The sequence below is a fragment of the Dioscorea cayenensis genome, chromosome 16 (genome assembly GCF_009730915.1).
Source record: "Dioscorea cayenensis subsp. rotundata cultivar TDr96_F1 chromosome 16, TDr96_F1_v2_PseudoChromosome.rev07_lg8_w22 25.fasta, whole genome shotgun sequence".
Taxonomy (NCBI): domain Eukaryota; kingdom Viridiplantae; phylum Streptophyta; class Magnoliopsida; order Dioscoreales; family Dioscoreaceae; genus Dioscorea; species Dioscorea cayenensis.
Genome location: NC_052486.1, coordinates 22,653,049 through 22,672,868, shown reverse-complemented (window position 1 = coordinate 22,672,868; position 19,820 = coordinate 22,653,049). Strand labels below are relative to the sequence as shown.

At 32.8% G+C, this 19,820-nt stretch overlaps 3 protein-coding genes and 1 pseudogene across 4 annotated transcripts; 2 read left to right on the top strand and 2 right to left on the bottom strand.

Moving 5' to 3' along the window:
- Positions 1-1,113: 1,113 nt before the first annotated feature.
- On the top strand, positions 1,114-4,722 carry LOC120278703 (annotated as a pseudogene).
- An 889-nt stretch (positions 4,723-5,611) lies between these two features.
- On the top strand, positions 5,612-10,594 carry LOC120279016 (casein kinase II subunit beta-1-like). Its single transcript, XM_039285844.1, has 5 exons — positions 5,612-6,055; positions 7,350-7,568; positions 9,480-9,589; positions 9,679-9,844; positions 10,168-10,594. Exons 1-5 carry the CDS (start codon positions 5,839-5,841, stop codon positions 10,296-10,298), a joined length of 843 nt encoding a protein of 280 aa, XP_039141778.1. The 5' UTR covers positions 5,612-5,838; the 3' UTR covers positions 10,299-10,594.
- Positions 10,595-10,763: 169 nt separating this feature from the next.
- On the bottom strand, positions 10,764-12,883 carry LOC120279017 (60S ribosomal protein L37a). 2 transcript variants are annotated; one of them, XM_039285846.1, is made up of 5 exons: positions 12,781-12,883; positions 11,637-11,676; positions 11,377-11,465; positions 11,141-11,223; positions 10,764-11,010 (listed from the first exon to the last, which is right to left on the bottom strand). In XM_039285846.1, the coding sequence occupies exons 1-5, from the start codon at positions 12,781-12,783 to the stop codon at positions 10,947-10,949; spliced, it is 279 nt and encodes a 92-aa protein (XP_039141780.1). In that variant the 5' UTR covers positions 12,784-12,883; the 3' UTR covers positions 10,764-10,946. The 2 variants fall into 2 exon arrangements, with proteins under 2 accessions (XP_039141780.1, XP_039141779.1); XM_039285845.1 differs by lacking the exon at positions 12,781-12,883 and having other exon boundaries at positions 11,637-11,682.
- Positions 12,884-13,606: 723 nt separating this feature from the next.
- Positions 13,607-18,889, bottom strand: LOC120279443 (65-kDa microtubule-associated protein 3-like). The gene is made up of 14 exons (XM_039286377.1): positions 18,774-18,889; positions 18,141-18,230; positions 17,727-17,933; positions 17,254-17,493; positions 16,969-17,175; positions 16,731-16,886; positions 16,470-16,629; positions 16,225-16,376; positions 16,063-16,150; positions 15,892-15,965; positions 15,720-15,794; positions 15,442-15,649; positions 14,573-14,975; positions 13,607-13,733 (listed from the first exon to the last, which is right to left on the bottom strand). The coding sequence occupies exons 2-13, from the start codon at positions 18,210-18,212 to the stop codon at positions 14,602-14,604; spliced, it is 2,013 nt and encodes a 670-aa protein (XP_039142311.1). The 5' UTR covers positions 18,213-18,230; positions 18,774-18,889; the 3' UTR covers positions 13,607-13,733; positions 14,573-14,601.
- Between the last annotated feature and the right edge of the window lie 931 nt (positions 18,890-19,820).

Sequence of the window (19,820 nt, the reverse complement as noted above, 5' to 3'; positions counted from 1 at the left end):
TGAAATCTTATTAATATGTGAAATAATTAATATTAATTTTTATTTTTTAAGTTTGATTTCATTTTCAATTTTTTTTATTTTAGTCAGAAATTAGTTTTAAATTCTGTGATAAGACGAGTAAAAATATAATTTTTATTTTAATTCTAGTAGAAAGATAGTAGATTAAACAAATAATAAAAACTATAATAAGATATTAGTATTATTATCAGTTTTTAAATTATCCTCCAAATACAATATTAATTATTAATTTTAAAAAAACTATTCCTTTACCATCCTCACTTTATTCATCATCCTTGATGAAATAAATAAGTAAATAAATAAAATACAGATCAACCCCTATTCAATCAAATTTATTATTTGGCTTTAACAGTAAAAATATATAAATAACATGATTTTTATGAAATCATACTAAAAAGACTTCGCAAGCAATTTTCATTATTATTCGTTAACATTATCTTTAAGATTATATAAATAAATTCTAAGAGAAAAGGAAGTAATTTTTACCGGGAAAAAATTCATATAAATTTATTAAAACATGATTTTTTATTGTTATATGTATATAAAATTATAAAGAAACTATGGGCTAGTCCCTTGTAACTATTTATATTTGTAATTGAGAGGTCTCAAATTCGAAACATCTTTAAATTATAATTCATTTTCTGAGTCATGTTTTTTCCGACTTTGTCACAATATATATATATATAGTAACTATTTGAATTTTATTTTTTTAAAATTTGATGAACCACAATAGTGAAATTTTTATTGTTATTGATTTTAAATATGATTAATATTATTATTTTGATAAAGGTGGACAAGCAGAAAATAATGGTAGATATAATTGGAAATTTATAATTTCATAGGGTCTATCTGCAAAAAAGTTCTTTTTAAAAATATTTAAATGATTAAGCCAAGTTTAGAAAGCCGTGTTGTTTAACCGCCACCACGCGGTTTCAATTCTGAGAAGCTCTGAACCAATAAGATTTCGCCACGTTTGACTACTTAGAATCATTACCGTCCGATTTTAAATTCCATATCTCGAGACAATCCTCACCGTCCAGTCTTTATATAATATACGGCACTATTCATGCCCAAAATTTCCACGCTGGCGTTTTTTTTTTCTTAGCTAGAATTAGGGTTTAATTGATACCAATTGATCTCACGTTGGATTGAGGTTTTTCTCCAAAGATCTCTGAGTTTTGTTCGAATTCGGTGCCTTTAATTGAATCCCCAATCTTGATTTCGTGTGAGTTCTCTTCTAATTTTGTTTATGGTTGTGTTTATCGTTTGGGTTGATTTTGGGGTTTGGAGAAGGAGATTGAGTTTGAGATTTCGAGGAAGTTTAATCGGTAGCGGGGGGATTGAAAATTGGAGGTGAATGGGCTGTTTTCCATCTAAATCTTCAAGGGAATTCCTGGATGCGAGGATCCTATCAGTCTTGCTTCAGAAACTGATTGTAAACCCCTAAAACTTTGAACTTTATTGATTTTTCTTGTATTCGATTCAATTTGGACTTTTTGGAGTCATTTTGTGCTAATTGTTTGAATTTAGGGATACAGATCATTGCTGGAATTCTGTAGTGTAGTAATTTGGATTGCATGTTCTTTGCCAAAAACAGTATTTTTGGCTAAATTGACACTAATTTGTGGTTCATTGAACTCAATTTAGCCTGTTTGTTTTGAATTTCATGGCACATTTTTTTAGAGCTGTGGATAAATCAACAGATTGTCTTACGGTAATGGGCATTTCAGTAATGCAGTTGTTCTAACATATGGGGTAATAGTGGATAATTTTGTGTTATTTGGTTTGTCTTGTGACCTACTTTATGTTTGTATATCAGTAAAAAATCAATGATAGAGAATGATTATGAACCATTAGATAGTCATTTGCTTGATGTATCACCAGCGCTTGTACTGAAACTAACTAATATAATCCTAATGTTTATATATTATCGATTTTAGTGGGTTCTATCTAAATGCTGTGTTGTTTTATAGTCAGCGTGAGTGAAATCGAAGCACTTTTTGAGCTGTTCAAGAGCATCAGCCGTACTTTGTCTAAAGATGGTTTGGTGAGCAAGGTAAAAGATATTAAATGTACATGTTATCATGGTGATCCTGTTTTAGGATTTCTGAAAGTTGGTGATTGTCTGAGATAATCTTGTCTGCTATTTCTTAGCTTTAAATATTTGTATGTTTCTGTTCTTGAGTTCCCTATCTAAATTTACCTTTGATGTATTGCTCTATTTAAAATATTTGAGATTTTGTTTTTATTTTTTATGCAGGAAGACTTTCATCTTGCTTTTTTTAAGGACAGAAAGCCGAATATCTTCGTAAACAGGGTATTATGTTTATTAATCTCTTTGTATCTTGCTTATATTTCTGTGATTTGTGGAGTAACTAGGTCCTATTTATTTTTTTGGTCCTTTGCATGCATTAAAGTGGTTTCTAGATGATATCGAAACCCATCTTCTTTTTATTTAATTCATCAGATTTCAACTCAACCTTTATTGGTAATGGGCTGTTTTATATGAAGTAGAAGTGCTGTATTAAATAGCCTACAACTGCTTTTGGCCTGGTATTTCTGGTCCATCAATTAAATGACATACCTGTGTCATCTCTGAAAGAAGTTAAATAAGACCAGGTGGTTTTAAAAATTCGAGATGAAGTTTGTGAAAAGTACCACTGATGCAATAGTGAGATGGTATTTGAGTTTATTTCCCATGCGGGCTCTCTCTCGAAGCATGGTCGAGTATTTAGTGGTTGTGTGAGTGGTGGTGGCTTCTCCACATTGGAAAAAAAAAGGGAGTTTGTGAAAACTGAATCTTTGATCCACTGAATCAGTCCACCCCAAACCATGTAGGTGGGGGATATAGTGAACCACATAATAAATAATCTTTGAACATCACCAGAGAAAGATGAGGAGCCAGACTTTTTTCTTCATGTTTTTTTTAAGATAAATCAGATATTACTCACATGCTCCAAGAAGACAAGAGTTCTATGCTCCAAGAGTTCTATGCTCCACATAAGTAACTTTTTTTTCCTGAAGGAATGGCTTTTCCTCAATGTTTTTTTTTTATTGACCAGACCTTTGCTTCTCATGCCCATTGGTAGCTGTTTGATGATTGTCTTTGGTTTTATACATTATATTTGATGGATGTTTGATGGATGTTGCATATCCATCTGTTTTTTTAATTTGAGAAGGTGAAAAGTAGATAATAAAAGTATGGAGATCAGTCCTTTCATTCTCTCATGCTATGACCATTTTTTGGTTCTTTGATAGTGTTTAGTAGCTTCTTGAAATTGGGATTTGTTCCTTGACACCATCATTTTATTTTGATTTCAGATATTTGACTTATTTGATGTCAAGCGAAATGGAGCCATTGATTTTGAAGATTTTGTTCGAGCACTCAATGTATTCCACCCAAATGCTCCTCATGAAGATAAAGTTGATTGTAAGTTGCATTGATTGTTTAATGATTAGATAAATTAGTGAATTTATTTTATTTGTTATTAAAGTTCTGCATTAATCTGCAGTTGCATTCAAACTATATGATCTAGATGATACGGGATTTATTGAACGGAATGAGGTAACCTGAAACACTTCTCGTGTGCTGTTATATCAGTTGGATTATCCTTTTATAAGTTATAATTTTCATCTGTTTCTTAAATTCCGAATCATAGAAAAATCTTTAATTTGCATATATGATAGTCATTATGCTTCAACCTTCTCTGAAAAGGCCCTAAGCTTGATAGGACTTGTTGTGGACTAAAAAACTTTTTTAATATGGCCATTTACTTTATTAAATTATTTCATGCTGAATCTTCAAATTTGAACTGACGACAAACATATCTGAGCAACTTTTTCATATCGTGAGATAGTGTGTAAATAAGTTCAATACTTTGTTTTGTTTCGATATGGCCATAGAATCACAGTGCTTATCAGTAACATTATATTATTGAATTTGTTCATCATTCATTGATTGTATGATCCTGAAGATGCATATTAAAAAATTCATGAAGCTCCAATTTTAAGATAATGTCCAGGTTGATGTATTGATTACAAAATCATTTTTGAAGACAAAGGAAATATGTGAATTTATCATGCAGATATCTATGCGTTGTTACTCACAAGACTAGTCTGATTTTACAGGTCAAGCAGATGCTACTTGCACTATTATGCGAATCGGAAATGAAATTGTCTGATGACATTATTGAAATGATTTTGGATAAGGTAGCAAAAGTCATACATCAAATTTATAACTTCATTTATTGAAAACCTTCCATTATTAAAAGTATTTCCTTTGGCCAGACGTTTTCAGAGGCTGATATAAATCACGATGAGAAGATCGACAAATTAGAATGGCAAGAGTTGGTTTCCCGGAGTCCATCATTGTTGAAAATAATGACAATTCCTTGTCTCAGGTATGAAAAGAATACACAGCCTTGAAGTTCTTGCATTTTTATATGCCATGTGATTTTGTATTTATATTTTGCTATTGATTGTTAAACAAACTACCAACTTTTGAAAGATGTTCATGCTTGTAATCTAACATCTTTTTTTTTTTTTCGAATTCTGTAGGGAATTAACAACTTCTTTCCCGAGTTTTGTATTTAATTCCAAGGTTGACGATGATGATGCCACTTGAAGATAATCTTATTCCAGGAGTTCATATCTGCAAAGCATTGAGAATTTCTGCATCAATAGAGTGAAAAAAATAGGAGAAAATCTCACAACCTGACAATTGATTTGCTAGTTAATTGGTGTTATGAGATTTTTATGTACATGTGATTTTTTATTTCTTCAATTGAAAGTCAAGATTAATTTCATGTTGTTGTGTGTGTTGCTACTAAGGTTTCAGATTAAAATGATGAAAAAAAACTTAGTCAAGGAGTAACATTAATTTTTAATTTTTGAATTAGATTTTTGCAGGTGCATAATATTAATTATGTGACTTATGTCTGAGATTTTAATTCCTTTTTTTTAGCTGTTTAATTAATAAAATTTCAGTTTTAAATTTAATTTTTTTTTCTCTTCTCTACTGTTGGGATAATAACATAATCATAAATTTCACATAAAAAATGATATTTATTTAATTTTAATTAGATTTTTCAATATAAAATATCAAGAGAAAGCAGCATGAAAAACATAAAATTATTCATAAAAAATAAATAAGATTAAATATAAAAAAATTTACAGTTTTTTTCATCATTTACATAAAATTTTTAAAATACTCTATAAATACTCTCATCTCTTTAACCATATTTTCCAGATAATATATTCTTTTTATGTCAGTTGATAAATTAACTCTACATTTATATTAGTTTTAAAAAAATCATAAAAAATTTCAAATTAATTGTTAATTATAAATTAAAAAACAAAGTAATAAATGTGAAAATTATATATAAGAATATATATATATATTTTTTGAGTACTTGTATTTATATGCAAGCAATTTTCTAAAATTAATAATAATCACCACCTATTGGTGCACCCGTGAACCCGCAAACTAGCAAACCCGAATCCGTTTACCTTAACGGGTTGCGGATCCTCAAGTGATGAAAAATATCGTGTTGATCCGATCCGAGAGAGCGTTCGATACCATTTGAAACCTCAACTTTCTCTAAAATTACGAGGCCACCCTTCAGTCCCAATCCCTCTGAGAGGAGGGCTTCTCCCTCTTCCCATCGAGAGAACTCCTCCCAATTCTCCCTCTTAGATCCTTGATTTCCTTTCAATTTCCTCGTTTTCGCCTCTTAGAACCCTAGATTTCGCCTTTGGGATGGCGGGACGAGCAGATCAAGCTGTTTCTTGAAGGAATTGTGGCCGGATCTGAATCAGAAGATGTATAGGGAGCGGGGAGGGAGCGGATCGAAGTTGGAGATCGGCACGATCGATCGGAAGCGGATTAATGATGCTTTGGATAAGCATCTCGAGAGGGCATCCTCGTCGACCTCCCGGGGACTGGATGGCAAGGAGAAGGACCGGGTCTCTGCCGGGAAGCAACAAGACCTACGGGATCAGCGGTCTAGTGATCTCTCGAAGAACAAGTGCTCCGGTGGTGAGCTCTCCTTTTCCCTTCTTTTCTTTTTCTTTTCTTTTTTTTTTTTCCTTTTTGGTTTTTATGGTCTTGTTTTTGTTTGAATTTTTAATTCAAATCTGCATTTTTTATATTGGCATTTTTCATTGTTTCCTTTTTTGAGAAAATAAAAAATTGACTTCTAGGGGTCTGGTTGTCTAATTTTGATTAATTTATGCTGTTCTTTCACAGTTTTTGTTGTTTGAATTTGGGTAAAAAAAGGAATTAGGAGAACAGGTATAGTCCATTGTATAGTAGTAGTTAATATTTTCAAGCTATCACTTCCATTATGTGATTCTTGGTCTTTTTTGCAATTTTGTATAATTGCATGAGTTTCAAGATGGCGAATCTGCCATTTCCTAACTTAATCCAGGTAGTGGAAGAAAGTTTTATAGATGTAGTCTATACACCATAGTCTGGATGCTTCATTGTTATGGTGCTATGCGTGATATGCTATTGAAATTTATATGATGTGTTTCATGATTATTTTTTAGATTATTTGCTTAGGAATTCGATGGAAGTTCTGTTTTGTTGTGGTTATTTTTGAGATGCTTATGTCAGGAGTTCTTATTGGTTGAATTCGTTAACACCAGTGTGTTAAGTTTATGATGGGTGAATGCGAAGTGGAACTTGTTCTGGTCCAGGGAAAGAGCTGGAGATTACAGTGTTTCATCAGTGTGAGCAGGAGGAAGCTCTCAAAGCATATGTTTTCTATTAAGGAGTTTTAGCTTTTAATGTGCTCGATGAGGTTTTTAGCAGATATTTCATGTTTTCTTTGTTGAACTGTATAATCAATCTGAGAAGCTTAGTGAACCTAGGATTAGAATCAATCATTAAAGTTGAATGTAGGACAATATTCACAAGGTATTTACGCGTTAAGGTCATGGATATGCTTTAAGAGTTTGTTTGCTGAACTTGTTGTGTATTTGTGATTTATATCTAGGAGGTCAAGTTTCTTTCTTCTAGTTGGGGATTTGGCCCACTTCATGGATTTTTTTTTTTTAAAAAGAAGTTAACTTCTCTTTTCTGGTGTTTATTTCCAGGCTCATGCCTTTCTTTGTGGAGAACAAGGACTTGTAACTTAAATATGGTTTCCTGATTACTAAGTATTCCTGTACCTTGTTAAGCCCTACATTTGTATCTGTGAAATATTCATGCACATGGTCTGTATAATGCAACTCTGTATCTTGTGATCTTGCATGTTTTTGGCACAATATTTTTAATAAAAGGGAATGTTCTCCATCTTTTTGTCTTTTTTAATACATCTTTGTTACAGGTGAATCTGAAACAGACAGTGAGGAGTCGGATGTTAGTGGTTCTGATGTGGATGACACATCCTGGATTTCATGGTTCTGTAATCTGAGAGGAAATGAGTTTTTCTGTGAGGTTGATGATGAATACATACAAGATGACTTCAATCTTTGTGGATTAAGCAGTCAAGTTCCATACTATGATTATGCCCTTGACCTTATTTTGGATGTGGAGTCCTCTCATGGTAAAAGTCATTTTTTTTTTCTATCATTATGTTGCCCTTTTTGCATTTGAGTCTCTCTGTTCTGCATTCATACATGTTTCTAAGCAGATTATTTTTAGATAGATACACAAACACATCTGATGATATTGGGTCTGGTGAAATTGGGGCTCAATATGGATACAGAGCTGCTGATTAAGGGATGTGCTAGCCAACCCATTTCACCAGTCATGTGCACGGTGCCTAGTATTTAATGTTTATGGATTTAGTTATTTGAGAATTTTGCTGTTCCTTTATCTCCTTTTGAACCTGGATTTTCAGTTTAAATTATTTCAGAAGTTATGGATGCATGGAAAACGCCTGTTTAGAAATAAATAAATATATAAATAAGAGTGCTCTTAATTTGTAATGGCCACACTGACATTTGGATTGCAAGGTTTTGCTTCCTTTACCTTTTTTGCCCTCTTCTATCTCACTTTAATTTGACAAATGGTGTTTGGTTGTAAGTGGTACTTTCTTCTTTCTCATAGTCAACTGCCTTAAGAATTAGTATTACAAAGTTGATTAGTACTTGAGGAATATGGTAAATTGCTTCATTAATTGTTAGATTTGGTTCCATTGTTGAATGAGTGCGTCATTGGAAACATTAACAATATGTACAAGAGCTTATTTCTTATTGATTCTACTTTGTTTTGTGTGATGATCCCAATTATATATATATAAATATAGGCATAAAACCAAGATAAAATAAGAATAACCAAGATATCTATGTGTTTGGATTGAGGGTTTAGGAGGGGAAGGAAAGTAAACGGCGGGTTAAGGAGGTCAAGTGAATCCTTCCTTTGTTTGGATAAATTTTGGAACTTCTAAAAAGATTACAATGGCCTCAAAATTTTAAATTAATTATTGAAACTTTCCTTATTAAAGGGGATTATTGGTAAATCATGTTATGATATATTTTTTACTTTCCTTTCTCTAACCAAATAAGGTTTATCAAACGACCCTCCCTCTCTTTTCTCTCATTAAAATTTGATTATCCAATCAAATATTCAATCTTTCCTTTACTTTGCTTTCCTTTTCTTTCCCCTTTTGTCCTTTTCCTTACTTTCCCTTTCACTTTTTGATCCAAGCATTATGTGAAGAATGGAACAAGTTAATAAAATAGAATCATGATCAAATGGAGTAGTTAAGAGTAATATGAAATTAACTAAAATGGGATAAATCCACTAAATTATGATAATGGCAAATTCCTATCTCTGAGGGGTATCTCCAAATATATTTGGATTGCATGTTATCACCTGAGGATTTGAGTTTTCATAACTCCTTGGCCTCTAGTTCTGTTTTCCATTCAGACAGTTCATATCCATCTTTATTTTTACTTTAATTTTCATTATCAATCATTAATTTATTTTAATGCGTTTTAACATTCATTTTCTTTATCTTTTTAAAGCATGATCTTTTCTTATCTTTTGGATATTTTTAATTTTTTTTTGTATTCTCATGGTTCCACTAATTTTATCACGCAATTTAATTTGGTTTAATATGATTTAATTAGTGTTGTTGTTCTATACCATAAAACCAATGTGATTAACGTCTTGATATTTGTGACAACTGTCCCAAGCCAACTTGCAGAATAGAGTACCCAATACTTGTCCACACACCAACCCTTACAGTTGAGTACTCACTTTATACTTGTTAACACCTGTCCCAAGTCCCAACTTGCGTAATAGATTGCTTATTGGTTACCAGAAAGTGAACATTGTTGAATCCAACCGTAATGGCACCATTTGTAAGAACCAACAATATATGGGCATGTTAACACAACGGTACAATACTTTTAAGTGTATCTTTCTGGATACCTTAAACCAGTCAAGTAAATCTTCGATCACATTAGGACTAATTTTTACTGATCACCCTTAATATTGCAAATGCTAGGTGATATGTTCACTGAGGAGCAAAATGAGTTGGTCGAATCTGCTGCTGAGATGCTATATGGTCTGATTCATGCTCGGTACATTTTAACCAGTAAAGGGATGGCTGCAATGGTTTGTTTTGGCTTTATCAAGTGTTTCCTTTTATTGATATTTCTTATTGTTATAGATTACAGAAAACAATTTTATGTGATTTTGTGCAGCTGGAGAAGTACAAGAACTATGATTTTGGAAGGTGCCCTAGGGTTTACTGCTGTGGTCAGCCCTGTCTTCCCGTCGGGCAATCTGACGTTCCTCGTTCCAGCACTGTCAAGATCTATTGCCCTAAGTGTGATGATATATACTACCCAAGATCCAAGTATCAAGGCAGTATCCTTTCACTGGATTTTTGTTTTCCAAAGCCTTTCTTCTCTTTTATTGCTTTCTCAACCACACTTGATTTTATCGGTTAAGCTTGAACATTGCCATTTATGTCTCGCAGGTGAATTTTTGAAAGTTTATATTCATTTGCATCCATGCATCAGTTACATGTATGTTTTGCTAAGAGAGCCATAAGCTTAACTCATTTCGACGGGGCACTTATCTGTTCTGATTAGTATTTAACTGGAAGCATAGTAGAATATGTGGTTGTGACAGGTTGTAGATTACATGCAACATTTTGATATTCCAAGAATTTCCTTGACTTGAGAAAGACATTGATGGAGCATACTTTGGCACCACCTTTCCGCACTTGTTCCTCATGACATATGGACACCTGAAGCCACAAAAGGCGACCCAGCGATTCGTTCCTCGGGTTTTTGGTTTTAAGATCCACAAGGCATGATGCTAGAGACCCTCGCAACGCAAAGGTGGAATTGTGAAAAGGGAGATTCAAGTGACGAAGAATGCTATGTCAAAACTCATCTATATATACATATATGTATATCTATGGTAGTGTATTGAGGAAATGCTTCAAATGCACCTACCTATTGTTGTTGTTGTTGTTGTTCAATCAAAAAGATATTTCTTATGCTTATTCTGCAACTGCAAGTCTGCAATGCCTATACAGCCTGTGTATCAGTCTGAAAAATTAATTGGTGTGAGGTAGCATTCCTTTTATTAAAGACTTTTTTGGCAGCCTGGAGGCAATTCAATCAGCTGGCATCGTTTGATTTATATATCTAATTTAGGTATGGCAATGCTGTAGGTACTGCCATTCCAGCCCTGATTTTATAGTTTTATTGCTACTTTATATTAATAATAATTTTAGTTACGCACATATATATATATATATATATAACATTAGGGGTTTTCTTGGGGTTTCATATGATCACAACCCTTTTCAAAATAAAATGACTTCCAAAATTCAGAGTTTCAGATGAAATGCAAATTAAAACTCAATGACAGACATAGGTGTATAAACTTAGAGCAGGAACACAGAACAAACTCAGATAACATAAAGGCATTGCAAGTGACTTAAGAAGGAGGTTGTTTAACTTTCAGTCTGCTCCCGCAGCCTCCTGATGGTGCTTCTTACCGTGACCGCACTTGCAGTGCTGCAAAATTCAGGCAAAGCATACACCTCTTAGCAAATACTTATGTAGTACCCTCGTGTTTCTCGAGGAAGAATGTTCGATGAATGGTTTATTTTAAGTATGGATTAAAGAAGTAAAACATGGATCTTACTTCAAAGTGTAGGCACCACCGGCTTTCACTTTGCCACAATCCTTGCATCCCCAGATCCCAACTGCCTTCCTCTTCACGGCATACTGTTCAAATTTGCAATACATCACCGGAAAGTAATGAAAAGAATATCTAAGGAATGAGGACCTCATTGAAATATTTTCTTCCATTTGATCAAATGCAATAAGATTTTTACTCTGTTATTCTTGTCTTCCTTTTTATGAATGTTAGTAACTTACCTTGCCACAGAATTCACAGAAATATTTGGCGTGTTGGCTGACCTCCATTTTCTTGATCTGTTTCCTCAAACTAGCACCATATCGAGTGCCTGCAGCGCAGCTTATTTAAGTAAATAAACTTTCACAAAAAATCATGAAATATCAATAATTTAACAATTTAACAATCTAAGTAATGACTGACCCTCTCTTCAAAAGAGAGAGCTCGGCTTATTTAATGGTGTTTTTTTCTTTAATTAAAAAAAGGGTGCTATTGGACTCACCATATTTCCCAACAATTCCAGCCTTCTTTGTACGCTTCGTCTGCATGATGGATTATGTGAGAATTTCAAATCATCAGATTTATAGATAACCATAAAAGTCTAGGATTTGAGTAAGAAGTTATTACTACTACTTTTTTTTTAATCAAATTACTACCATAAAACTAAGGAAACAATTAAAATCAAGTAGTTCAATGGAAACAAATCCCTTCGTACAACAAGTTGATGAAAAACTAAACCTCATCTAGAGCAATGATTGTTAAAAAAGTTACAATCAATCCTACCAAACCTTTCAAAGCTTTACATTCCATTCAGTTCAGCCCGGGCGTTTACCGTAAAAAAGGTTTGAGATGTGCATTTCAATTAAAATGTTTAAGCTAAGACAAAAAATTTGGACTTTTAAGCAAGCTCATCTACAAATCATCAAGAACAACTCCTGTCCAGACACATGTTCTCTAAGATAAGTTTTTTTAAAAAAATCACATCTATATTAAAAAAAAGTAAACGTGTCCAATAATTTCTGATACTTTTTTAGGTTTTAGAGTTAATGGTCTCAAGTTAGGCTTTGAATTTGAGGGTTAGATTGTGCTTCAGGTTTGATTGTTTTTCATCATGGTTTCTAGATATCAGCAAATTAAAGCCATTTACCTCCAAATTTATCAGATTAAAGTTAAACAAGACCTATCATGATTACATGATTATGGTTTACTCATTTGTTTTCCCAAAATTTTCATAGGTTTGTTATAATGGATTTCTAACAAACCCTAAATCAAATACAAAAAAACGAACAAAATCTCAAGAATAATAAAAAAAATCATTGGCACAAATCTCTACCGACGATTTAATTTTTTTTTTTAAAAAAAATTCAAAATAGAAACAAAGAACCAGATCAACATCTAATACTAGAAAATCCTCATAAACATGACTAGATTTCTCCCAAATCTCCCAAAATTTTTCAAGAATATCAACTAACACGAATGGATCACGAAACCATAAAATGAACATCAATCATACTAATCAAACCAGGAGATCAAAAAAAAAGAAACCATCATAGAAATCACCCTAAAAATCGATTAATAAGCGTTAAAAAGGAAGAAGATTAAGCCAAAGTTGGAGAAATTAGGGTTGAAAATAAGCAAAAGCATACCATTGTTTCGAGGAGGCGGGAGCTGTGGAAACCCTAGATGCAAACAAGAGTCTCAGCATCGAAGAGTGATTCTGTGTTTATATATAGAGCGTTCGAACTTTTTACATATAACCCCCTTATATTCACTTTATTTCTAATTTTTCATTTATACCCTCACAATATTAAAATTACATTGCATAACTTTATGAATTTGCATATGAAACCCCAAGTTAAGTTTTTATTTTAACTTCAAAATCTTTGAAAAAGTTACAAAAATTAACAATGTTATTATCTTGAAATTTGATCGGATACTTTTATCCTTGTTCTTTACTGTATTGTTATCTTTTAAAGGGAAGTTAGAAGACTTTATAACAATCATTCGTCGTAATCTGAAGTTTTTAGGACCTCGTGTTGAGGAATCTAGTAAAATTTCAACGTCCGAAGTGACATAAGACCTAAACACAAGCTAGAATCTTTATGGGAGAGCCGGAAGTAAGCTTTTTGTTCCTATATCTTGTTATCTGTTGTAATTGTATTCTGTTTCGCTATACTATTTTTGTTTTAATGGAAGTAGTTTATCTATATTTTTTTTAAATAATAAATAAATAAATAACAATGTACAATATTAAATGAAAATTTGTAAAATAGCTTATAAATCATGCTCTATTTAAAAAAAAATCTTCAAAATTAGAATGAACAATTAATATACAAACTTAAGTACAGCTTTTTGTTTTCCTTCATTTTTAAGCTTTTCAACTTCAAAATTTTAATAATACAAAAAGAAAATCAATAAAATATTCAGCATTTTGAATAATAGTATGCAAATGCATTGAAAGGGCAATTATAATTGACTGGCATCAATTAAAAAGAAACCAAACATTAAAAGTATTCAGTACAATTTGGAAAATTCAGGGTAATGAGAACTGTTTGATGTTTCTTTTGAAGAGAGGCCAGTCAAACTCTGTACCAATTTCCTGAAAATTTGGCAATGAACTTCAATCAGAGTAATATATGCAAATGCACTAAGTATACAATTTGAATTAATACCACAAAGTTAAAATTTCAATATTTATACCATTTTTTTTTCCATATATAACCCTTTATACATATACAACTAGGACTTTTTATATTACACACATATAAATATATATATATATGTATATCTTTACCTTCAGTCAAGTTTCTTGCATATATTACCATATATATGCATGTATATATATGCTTCTTAAATATTTTTCCATGTATCTCTCCAGTTCACATTTCAAGTTATATTAGTTTATAAAATAAAAATATACATTTGAAAAATAAACACATTCATATGACTACTGTATTTATACCATTAATGAAGATAATAAAAAGAAGTGAAATTACAACATATCCAAAGAAATGTAAAAATTAAAATTAAAAAAAAAATCTCAATTTCTTTTTGCTATTTAATATACATAGTTTAAGTTATCTACACAACTAGAATATTAGTCTCCCACTGTTAAATTATAATCCAATGGCCATTATTTTATAGATATTGTAAAATTTACTATTTATAATAACTGTGCGTTATTATATAATACTATTTGATGCTGTTTAATATTATTTATAAATGAATTTTAACAGTTAGATGATGATCCAACAGCTATTCTAGATATCTCTAGATTTAAAATCTAGGAATCTCCCAAGATTATAGTTGCTATATATATATATATATATATAAATGTAAAAGATTATTTGAAATTCTTTCCAAAGTTTAGTCCAGCTAACTAAACACAAGATTTGAGTTTGAGTTTCAGAAGCAATTGGCACAAAGTTTTGAGCATACCTTGAAAAATTGAGTGTGATGAGAAGAAACTAAACAAACATCTGAGGGTTGTTTAGCAGAAAGGCCATTCTTCTTTCCTCAAAGGAATACTCAATATCTAGTGCTCTTTCTTCAGTTGCAGCTTCATAAACAAAGCAGAGTGGAGCTGGTGTGTTGGCAACATGCATTGGCACAGAGACAGTCATTGGTGTTGTTGGTGTCTGAATTGGCATGATACCTTTGGGAGTTCTCTTCTCCTCTGCTATGTCTGTTGTGATGATTGGCTTGGAGGGTGTTGATGGCATGCTGTTCAATGGAACTAGAGGAGTGAAGGGTTTGCGAGGTGTTTGGGTGATGATTCCATGGACATTAGATGCCTGGAGAGGTTGTTTCTTTGCTGTAAGACCAGCATGACCTCTGCTACCTGTTGCAATGCAAAGACATAATCATGTTGTATGTAACTGCTAAGAAGGAATAGGTTGATGGCATAGAGAGAAATCATGAATTGGAACAACAGATGATAGAACAGTACACATAGTTATCAGAATATCAGATAACCACTGGGACAAAACAATAATTCGATAATTCGATCACCATTAAAGAAATGTATTTGTGACAGAAGAATAGATAAAATTAAAGAAAAAAAAAGACAAAAGTCATCAGTCACAGTCATGAAGTAAAATGCATGGAATAAAAGTTGGTGAGTAAACTGGTAAAGCTTAGACAAGTTGTCCTACACTACATTCATTCTTTGATTGAAATAATGAAGATTAGTCCTTTCTGGAATTATGAAATATTTGATCATATATGTATGATACCTCTGACATATACTTGGGCTAGACATGTTTCTTACTGTTCATGGAAGATCATATTAAGTTGAAGAAACTAACCAGCTGAAGGGACAACACCCTCATCCACCTTTCTCATTAAGCGTGTACTCTTTTGCAATACAGCTCCACCTAATGATATCCTTCTACTTGGACCGCCAGTGGAAATTCTAGGAGCTCTCTTTCCACTTTGGGATTTGGAAGGACTTGGTTTGGATCCATAAAGTGCTTCCTGTTCAGCTATAAACTGATCTTGTAGCCTTCTCTGATCCTGTAAATAATCAAATTGTTAAAGAGTAGACCCTGTATGAAATGAAAGTATTTTAAAGATGGAGTGTCACCCTCTGCCTCTTGCGTTCTTGCTCCTTCTCTTGCCTCAATATGCTGTATTCTTCTAGCATTGACATTAGGCAAACCTAGAAAGAAAAAGCTATTAGACAAGAAACAAATAAATGATGTGTAGCTTCACTTGCTACAAAATGTTCCAAGCAAGCATAGATGAGAAATGGCTACTCCATCATAGGTAAAGGCAATCCCTCTTTCTTCTTCCCATGCTGTGACTCTGTTCATCAAAGTTTCCACAATTGCTGTTTGAGATAAATAATGACAAAGAATCTCAGAAAGGAAGATCAATATGGATAAATTGAATGTCACATATCACATGCATGTTACATAAGTAAATACCTGGAATTTTATTGACTAGCAAACGGGCCTTTTCAGCGCGTTTAAGAGTGAGGTGAGCTCCTCTTCCAGCACTATATCGATTCTCATCCTGGGAAAAAAACATTAGTTGTTTTTTAGCATATATAACGTACAAAAAAAGGAATGTAAGTTTAATTTCCCAACCCTGTTGTACTCCTCCAGCCAGGACTCTTCCTCACATGCAGCCAACCATTTTTCGACTTTTTCAAGAATGTCTTTCCTGCTAAAAGTTTCCTCTTTCACAGCAAATATTTGAGCCTCTATTTCTTCCAGTACTAAAGATGGATCAACAGTTCCTGACAAGGTAAGAGAAGAAGGTGGTTAAAGATCATTAATGATAATAACGAACCATTTAATACCATAAACAGTGACTAGTTTTAAACTATTACCATCCTTGGTAGCTTCTCCTGCAAATTTAAATGCATTATCTGTCCTGGCAACCAAGTGTGTTCTACATCGAAGTTCCTCTAGTTCTGTCTTCTTCTTCAGAACTAGCTCATTCATCTTACTAGCTTTTAGTTCTTGAAGCCTTGAAACCTCTGTCTCCACCTGCATCCAAATCCATCTTCCACAGCTCAAAGAATGAACATGAGGAGTTAGGAAACGAAGAAATTCTAATTCTTCCTCTACCCACTCAGTTATGAGCTCACATGATTGACATTGTGTTCGGAAAGCATATTTGCATCTGTTATTTCATGTTCCGAAGCACCTACAGTGCATGTGACGTTCTGAAACAATTGTTGCTCTTCAATAGGCGCGTCCATCAAACTCCACAGTTCAAACAAAGTAGCGGCATGATCTTGTAGCTGTCAAAAGCTTAACAAATTAAGAGAGGAACATATGGATAACCAAAAAGATGAAAGTGTTGTGCAGGGAACAAATTTTTACTGTCTGTAGTCTTTGTGTCTTGATCTCTCTCAACCTCTGTATTGCAGAAGCTAGACTGTCAATGGTTTCACTGCTAAAACTTGATGCTTCTGCTCCTCCCAGACTAGAGTGTATCTCACAAGCTGTTTGATTGAAATCCATACCAAGAACTAAACATAAACTTCTCAATGTCTTCAGGTGGTCTAGCACCAGCTGCAACCGTTCATTCTGTCAAAAAATGCTTTTGTCAGAACAGAGAAAAATTGAATATTGTAACACAATGAACCCAAGATTCAAACTTAAAACCTTCTCCTTTTGAAGTGATTCTAGTTGTTCCTGCAATTCTTCAAGTTTTTTAATGGATAGATCCGATTCATCCAAAGCATTCTTGCGATGATTACATTCTTCAGAACTTAGCTCATTTGATATGTGTTTTATTTGTTCAAAAAATTCAAGGAATCGGCTTCTTCTTTCAGCCTTCCTCTTTTGCATTTCATCAAGCAGTGGAATTATCACACTAAACTCTTCCCTTAAACTCCCTGTACTCTGATTGAAACGGAAATGACACGTGTCAGAAATATGCAGAATGCTTCAGTGTGGAGACACAATGTTTCTTTCTCAAGCACACATTCTATGCAATAGGATACAATAGGAAGGAAATATGCTGTGATAACCATGTTCATGCTCGTGTGTGCGCACACCACACATATATGCATGTATGAATATATAGTCAAAACATCACCAACTAAACCCAAATCATTAACAGTAGGCAAACAAACCTGTCCACTATGCACAGGTCTCTCACCCATTGCTGAACATATGGCTGCAATCTCAGCTTCAGAAACAGCAATGGCTTGACGCAATTGAGCTCTTGACCTATTCGCCTGATCAACCTTTCTTCTATACACTTCAAGACATTCCTGTTCCAATTCAAGTAACATTTTATCCCTATCTCCATCAGGCTCCCCAATTTCATCCCATATAACCTGCAAAAATTTAAATAAATTTACCACAATGCTAATAATAAGTAATCCAGAATCTAAAACTAACAGCATGCAGGTTTAATTCTTTACCATATCATACCTAATATACTATACTTGTAAAATATGTCTCTCGAATTCTGGTCAAGAAGAACAAAGAATGAAAAAAAAAAGAAAGTGCATGAGCCTTATCCACAGATGCTTTATATTTACCTGAAGCTCATATAGAAGACTTCCGCATGATGTTTCAACTTGGAAGAGCTGATTATCTAGACTTTTAGCCATAATGAATCAATAGTTCCACTGAAACATTAGAGCATAAATCAGGCCACACACAGTCAAATGCTATGCTATTACAAAAACTTAACATCACTACCATGATCAACAAATTCACTAATTAAAAAAAGAAAAAAATACAAATTTCCTCTGCAACATTAGAGCATACATCAGATCACACATTCCCATTATAGCCAAATGCTATTGTTACATATAGCTTTACAAAAAAAGAGCATCACTACCATGATCGACAAGTTCGATAAATAAATAAATAAAAAGCTTCGAACAACTCAAAAACATTGAAGCAATAAGCATTTTGATAATGCACAAAGGATTGAATTTAATTTTATTCTTTTTCTACATACATATCATTAAAATTGTCTTTTTTTTATAATCAAACTTTCCATTCAGAGACTGATGATAATATTCACATACAATGAATCCAAAAAGAAGTAAAAGCCAAAATGGTATCAAATTCTACTCATATTCACTTTTTCTAATTTCTTAAAACCCTAAGCAATCAAAAGAATGGAGATTTCAACAAACAGCTGAAAAAAAAGGATGCATTACCTAATGATTGAATTCTCAAAACGCAGAAAAGATTTATGGATCAACCAATTGACCTAGATTCACCTTCGAACTCTTTTCTTCCAAAAAAAAAATGGAAATTTTGGGATTAAATTTGAAGAAATAAAAAGAATTAGAGCGCGAGAAAAGGAGGGATTGAATTTGAAACGGAACCGTGATTTGAAAATGAGTGTGGAGTGTAAGCGTGTTTAATGGACCGCAGGAACATCCAAAGAAGGAAAGATACCGGCCACGTGTGCCGTTATGATACGCCCGCTGGGCCCCATTTGTTACGCAGCATTGATGCCGCGGTTAAGCTGATTCCAAGGTAAAAGTGTCACGTGAACGTCACGAGGATGAGATTTATATGTTCTTGTGCGAAGTCTTGTCGAAAAATGAGATTTATATTTTCTCGTGCGAAATGTAAATACTGAACTCGCAATAACATCAACTATTGGATAACTCAATCGTATGATACAAGAGTGCTAAGTGAAAAGATAAAAATTTGAATCTTTTTTAGCAACAGTACTGTATTATTCATACACTGGGTATAGTGCTTATTTTTGTACTATTTATGAACCTGGGTATAAATCTCTGTTGGAAAAAAAGTGATTTTTTTTGCATGTCAGAAGATACTTATCAGTGCCTTTAACAATTTTTTAAATATAGGGGTGTTTATCACCTATTAATAAAAAAAACTCACAATAAATAAACAATTAATACATTTAAATCTCAGTTATGGCTGAAAAGTTAAAACATTTAACTCCCAGCTAGTTTGAAATTTTGACTCTTTCTAATGCAAGATTAAAATGTAAATAAAATGGGTGTAAAAAACATACACACAATAATTGAACTTTATTATTTTTCAGTAATTTTTCTGAAACAAAAAGAACCAGGCAAACAAAAAAGAACATAAACTTGCATTTAGAACAATAAAAATTATTAATCAATTACAATGAAAAATGTTTTTAGCTATTGATCTTTTGGCAAAATGAAAATTTGGAACAAAAAATATTCTGCTCGTAATTGTATACAATATATACATAAAAA

Bases quoted from the DNA above. Each gene is read 5' to 3' on its own strand.
- LOC120279016 (XM_039285844.1), top strand. From the start codon at position 5,839: ATGTATAGGGAGCGGGGAGGGAGCGGATCGAAGTTGGAGATCGGCACG. The intron at 7,569-9,479 runs GTAAAAGTCATT...TGCAAATGCTAG, and splicing joins GGATGTGGAGTCCTCTCATG to GTGATATGTTCACTGAGGAG. The intron at 9,845-10,167 runs GTATCCTTTCAC...GACTTGAGAAAG, and splicing joins AAGATCCAAGTATCAAGGCA to ACATTGATGGAGCATACTTT.
- LOC120279017 (XM_039285845.1), bottom strand. From the start codon at position 11,682: ATGCAGACGAAGCGTACAAAGAAGGCTGGAATTGTTGGGAAATATG. The intron at 11,466-11,636 runs GTGAGTCCAATA...GCTGCGCTGCAG, and splicing joins TGGAATTGTTGGGAAATATG to GCACTCGATATGGTGCTAGT. The intron at 11,011-11,140 runs GTAAGATCCATG...TGAATTTTGCAG, and splicing joins GGTGGTGCCTACACTTTGAA to CACTGCAAGTGCGGTCACGG.
- LOC120279443 (XM_039286377.1), bottom strand. From the start codon at position 18,212: ATGGCTAAAAGTCTAGATAATCAGCTCTTCCAAGTTGAAACATCATGC. The intron at 17,494-17,726 runs GTTTGTTTGCCT...CGTTTCAATCAG, and splicing joins GACCTGTGCATAGTGGACAG to AGTACAGGGAGTTTAAGGGA. The intron at 15,650-15,719 runs GTGACACTCCAT...GATTATTTACAG, and splicing joins AAGAACGCAAGAGGCAGAGG to GATCAGAGAAGGCTACAAGA.